Source organism: Syngnathus floridae, chromosome 3 (genome assembly GCF_059516105.1).
Source record: "Syngnathus floridae isolate MCC-2025c chromosome 3, RoL_Sflo_1.0, whole genome shotgun sequence".
NCBI classification, from domain to species: domain Eukaryota; kingdom Metazoa; phylum Chordata; class Actinopteri; order Syngnathiformes; family Syngnathidae; genus Syngnathus; species Syngnathus floridae.
The window spans coordinates 21,548,881-21,554,259 of NC_142415.1; the positions used below are offsets into that span (position 1 = coordinate 21,548,881).

Sequence of the window (5,379 nt, forward strand, 5' to 3'; positions counted from 1 at the left end):
TCCTCCTTTTCTCTCGCCATCCATTCAGAAACTGATCATTACAGCTCATCAGATCTCAAAATATGGGAGGTCTGAAAAATGGTGTGTGTGGTCGTGCATATAGTGACGATTCTTCTCAGACAGGATTCCAGGAAGTCAGGTTGCTTTGCCAGATGTGCCTGCGTCTTCTTAACTGGGCATGCTGGGAGCTGCCAGGTCCCCCAGACTCTTTTTAGGGCGGCCTATTGAAAGACGCTTCTAATCTGTTTGCTCCCTTAATGAGCTCATTGTTCCTCGGAGGAGGAAAAAGTAAGGTCTCATCACTGCTTAGCCGCGGCCCCTTTGAGCGGGAAAGCTCGGCGCCGAGCACCATGGATACTCTTGTTTGTCTGGAGCTCTGAGCTGAGAACAAAGCTGAGGAAGACACAGCAACAAATTCTGGCAACAGTAACAGAAGCCTCAGATAGGTTCGCATCCATGGCTGCATCTCGATCAAACAGGGCCTCTCTAATTGAGTTAATCCCCACTTGAGGATCAGGCCCGTCCCCTGAGGTGCGACCCTCCACCCAGGCCGCAGTCTGCCGCTCTCGCTGCTCGTCAAAGCGCCGCTGCTGTGTGGCTCATGTGGACTGTAAGGCTGTTTATTGGGAGACAATGGGCAGCAGATTGTGCTGTCAGGCTCCATTAATGACCATCATTAGCATCACACTTCAGAGTCTGCCAACGGCACTCCCTCCCCAAACTTAAGCTGTGTTTTTGGCTCTCGACATTTATTTTGTGCACATAGAAATTGAATCAAAAATTTTGATTTGCAAACGACAGTGACTCTGAAACTGGATAGTTAGGGGTCAGGTGAATGGTTTTTTTTTTTTTTTTTTTAGCCCTTAAGCACAGAATTGTCATTTATTGTCATTTACCTTCATTCTTAGACTAATAGCTATACTGTAAATAAGATCATTCACTTTATTCTCAGACTTACTTTTATACTTTTTTAAATTTGGTATGTTTGCACTAGGAAGGGAGCAGCTATCCGAATTTCATTGTGCAACTAAGTTGTAAAATGACAATATAGGGCATTCTATTCTATTCTATTCTATTCTATTCTATTCTATTCTATTCTATTCTATTCTATTCTGTTCTATTCTATTCTATTCTATTCTATTTGAATGTTTTGACTAAGACATGGCCAAAGGAACATGCTACGAAAGAAATGTGAACGTCTGTCTTCTAAATTGACTGCAATTAACAAGCAGAACTCAGCCTTGCTTGGACAATGTTCTCAATTAAATACAAAAGCCATATCAATAGTGGCTGAAAGTCTTAATACAGTACGTCAAATATATATGAAAAGTTAAGAAAAGCCAAACACAAGAGCGGCGGAAGTGGTGCAACGTGAATTCTATACATCCTTTAGTAAAAGACCAACAATGGTTAACCGTGATTGACCACTGACCACCATTGGCATTTCCACCTCCAGCAGCGAGGCTCCAAAAAGGAAATTGAACCACGTTTCTGCCACGCACCCAGAGAGCCATAAGCCTTCTTACTGCGACTTCCTGTCCGATCAATGCTTGAGACAATGACCCAACAGGTGCGACAGACAGGAGCCCAGCGGCGGCTTTCCTCCCCGCCGCTCGGCCCAATTAGCACCTGCGGCTCAAGAACAAAGACGCGACATTTCATTTAAGCAGAGTGCCAGTTTAAGGCCTCTTTTCTTTCTGTCTCTTACTGCTGACATCTTTAAAGGATCATCTCTGGCGCCATCATATTCTATTAGATTGGGTCGATGCCTTGTGTTCCAAGTGGTCGGGGTGTTGCAAACATGGGGAGTTGATGAATTCATTGCATGTGACTGGACTTGGCTTCTTTGTGTGAGGCTCTTGCCTAATGAAACCCCCTAAAGGTCTGAGGAAAGTGAAAGGCCTTTTGAGGGTTTGATTCGGGCTCTCCAGGCTTCGTGTCACACACCACAATGTAGTTCTTGCAAAACATGTCGAAAAAGTACTTGCATTGAAGCCTGACCTTGATGTTTTTATTGTACCTGACATGCAGGTAGAAAATAATTAATAAATGGAAATTTGCTTTGAATATATAGTTTTGGCTGACGCTTTCCAGTAAGCAGATGGGATGGATTAGTGGTTGATACACCTGCCTCACTGTTCTGAGGTTTGGGTTTCGAATCTTTTATAATCTTCTCTAATCTTCCTGTATAGCGTTTGTATGTTGTCCCCATCCTTGCACAGGTTTTCTTCCCAAAACTAGAGTGTTAAGAAATTCCAAATAACTAGAAATATTCATAAGTGTTTAATTTTCATATGTGCCCTTTGACTGGAGTATGATCAAAATATACTCTGTACCTATTTCCCCATTGTTTATTTATATATTTTAAAAGTCTTAGTAATAAAGCCATATTGCTCTTATTATTTATTTATTTATTCATTATTTATTCATTGCTCTTATTTATTCATTGTATGTGCCTTCTTGTTTTTACTTTTTGTATTGTTCACTTGAATGTTTTGTCCGTGGACCAATATAATATATATATTTATAATATGTAATATGTCTTGTCACCGTGGGATAGTAGGAAACGCAATTTCGATCTCTTTGTGTGTCTTGACATGTGAAGAAATTGACAATAAAGCAGACTTTGACTTTGATATTGTATTTTGTGTATTGTGTTCCGGCTCCCTAAAGTAGTGTTCTTTTTCGATTGACATGTCGTAGCAAAGAAAGGTAAAAAAAAAAAAAGTATAGATAATTGACAGGCGATTATTCAACCTTTAAAGAGCAAAAAAAATAAAAAATAAAGTGAAAAAGCAATCCACGGGACTTAATGGGCTCTTCCGCCTTCCTCAACCAATCAGATCATCAGGGAGACAACGCGTAACACAACCAGGAAGTGTTGTGTCACTACCGTCGTCGCTCCGTGTGATGCCTCTTGTCAAACTGCTGGGAAAAGCCACAATCTTTCTCACCCTTTCGATCGTCATCGTCGCAGTTGTTCTCAAGTGTTTGGACGACCCTGAGCCAGCTCATCTTACCAGGTAAATATTGCTGCCTGACGTTTGAACACCGAAGAGCGCAAAAAGCTAAAAAGGGGCGCAAATGGTGTGCTTGCCTAAGGCAATATTAGCGCATGCAAATAGTCATTTCCGCCTCCTTTGGTATGCATAAGTGAGTCAACAAAGATGCAAATCAAATATATTTTTATCCAACAGCCCCGCCCCGCTACACGCACGTAGTGTTTTGACAAAGGCGTAGTGTACAAACTGCTCCAGATAAATATTGCATGATATTAAGTGGCTCATTTTTTTTTTCTGGCACACAGAATGGCCTCAAACTTAAAAATTCTGGAGGAAAATTTCAGGCAGACGAATAAGAGCTGTTTCCTCCTCGGAGCATCTGGGGAAACTGGGAAGGTGCTCCTTAAAGAGTTGCTGCAGCGTAACATCTTCTCCAAGATCACACTCATTGGAAGACGCCATCTCAACCTTGAAGACGAAGCCTTTGAGAATGTGGTTAGTGGGCCAACCATGAAACCAATTGGCACATATCCCAATGAGGTTGCATTAATGGTTGTGGTTCCTCTTTTTGTCTTTTTTGCCTGCAGGTTCAAGTGGTAGTGGACTTTGAGAAACTTGAGGACTTTGCTGCTGCTTTCCAGGGCCATGACGTCGGCTACTGTTGCCTGGGAACAACCAGAGCAAAATCAGGGGCTGTGAGTTCAACAAAGAGAATGCAATCAAATGTCTTCATTGATCCTACTATGAAAAAATTATTTTACAGCAAACAGGTTACGTCATATCACGTGTTGTCAATTTGTCTGATTTCAGGAAGGATTTGTCCGAGTTGATCATGACTATGTGTTAAAATCTGCTGAGCTTGCTAAAGCTGGAGGCTGCACACAATTCCACCTGGAGTCTTCAAGAGGAGCAGATAAAAGCAGCAATTTCCTTTACCTCAAAGTGAAGGTGTTTCTCCTTTTTTTTCTTCTTTATATCTGCCTTTGCGTATCTTTAAAAGCATTTTTTTTTTCCAGGGACAAGTGGAAGCAGATATACAAGCCTTGGATTTTGACAGATATGCTATTTACAGACCTGGGTGAGTTAACTTGAAATGTAACTTTACAGCCAAAACAGTTTTTATATTCATACTGCGGCCCAACAGGGTTTTGCTGGTGGACCGACAGGAGAGTCGTCCTGGTGAATGGATAGCCAGACAGTTCTTGAGTGCTGTCTCTGCCATTTACGCTACATCCATGTCCACCCCCATCCAAACTGTGGCCAAGGCGATGGTGTCAAACACGGTGCTTCAGCCTGAACACAAGGTTGAGATCCTGGAGAGCAAAGCCATCAACAATCTGGGAAAGAGCGACAAGAAGTAACTCTCGGTGCGGTTTGTAAGATTGAGTGAGTCACCTATGGAATAATTCATTGACTTGAATCTTTGGGTACTCTAAATAATATTCATATTGTTTTCTCACCTCAACACACAACTGCTGCTTTTATATAATGATAGCAATAAATGCTAGTTTTGCTTTGATATTTTTCCTGCTGTATAGAATATTCAATTTATTCCAGCTCCCGATTTCCCTTTTCAGGTCACTGCAGCAGCCAACCTACAGCTCAGGGTCACCGCATCATCTTAAAGGAATGTAATAATTATTGTCTTTTCTCGCTTCTCTTTTGAAACATAAAAGTCTTGCTGTAAAATATGTGCCACTATTTTAACCCGGACCTGTTGAGAAACAACACTGTCTTACACTTTGCTTGCTTGAATATGTTAAGTGTGTGGTGGTTTAATTATTGATAATTGTCAATAATTTTTCACTGGAAATTGTCACTCCTAATTGTATTGCACTTTATATCAATGTATGAATAAATTGATAATTGCCTTGTATGAATGAATAAACTTTTTTCTCGCTAGTCTCTTGTGTAATAGCGCCTCCTTGTGACCAATTGATGACACCGCACTGCGGTAAGGGTACTGACATTTTTCTACATTTTTCACTTTAAATGAGCTTTATTTTCATGCACAATGTACACGTTTATCTAAAAAGACTTGACAGGTTTCCATAGTAACCACACACGCACAATCTTGGCTTCAACCTTCTACTTTTGATTAGAATGACCCTGAATGGAAAGTCCACGCAAAGTTATGATTTGGAAGCGTCCTCAGTAACATTTTTTTTTTACTCGTAGTTTTTAAATCATATATTTTTACAAAGAGTAAATGATCTATTTGTGGATTCCATTTTAATTTAACATAATTTTTCTATGCTTCACAGTACTTTTTTGTAACCAAGAGAGATACAAATCGCTCTCCTAACAAACTTGAAAATTATGGGGCTTTTTATTTTTCTTATTTATAAATTAACCGCATACGAGTTTGGGCCAACAG

At 40.5% G+C, this 5,379-nt stretch overlaps 1 protein-coding gene across 2 annotated transcripts; it reads left to right on the forward strand.

Moving 5' to 3' along the window:
* The first annotated feature begins 2,843 nt into the window (after window positions 1–2,843).
* On the forward strand, window positions 2,844–4,904 carry htatip2 (HIV-1 Tat interactive protein 2). 2 transcript variants are annotated; one of them, XM_088371400.1, is made up of 7 exons: window positions 2,844–3,023; window positions 3,308–3,497; window positions 3,590–3,697; window positions 3,813–3,950; window positions 4,019–4,080; window positions 4,147–4,388; window positions 4,580–4,904. In XM_088371400.1, exons 1-6 carry the CDS (start codon window positions 2,911–2,913, stop codon window positions 4,361–4,363), a joined length of 828 nt encoding a protein of 275 aa, XP_088227526.1. In that variant the 5' UTR covers window positions 2,844–2,910; the 3' UTR covers window positions 4,364–4,388; window positions 4,580–4,904. The 2 variants fall into 2 exon arrangements, with proteins under 2 accessions (XP_088227526.1, XP_088227525.1); XM_088371399.1 differs by having other exon boundaries at window positions 4,147–4,369.
* Window positions 4,905–5,379: the final 475 nt, after the last annotated feature.

Bases quoted from the DNA above. Each gene is read 5' to 3' on its own strand.
- htatip2 (XM_088371400.1), top strand. From the start codon at position 2,911: ATGCCTCTTGTCAAACTGCTGGGAAAAGCCACAATCTTTCTCACCCTT. The intron at 3,024-3,307 runs GTAAATATTGCT...TCTGGCACACAG, and splicing joins GAGCCAGCTCATCTTACCAG to AATGGCCTCAAACTTAAAAA. The intron at 3,498-3,589 runs GTTAGTGGGCCA...TTTTGCCTGCAG, and splicing joins ACGAAGCCTTTGAGAATGTG to GTTCAAGTGGTAGTGGACTT.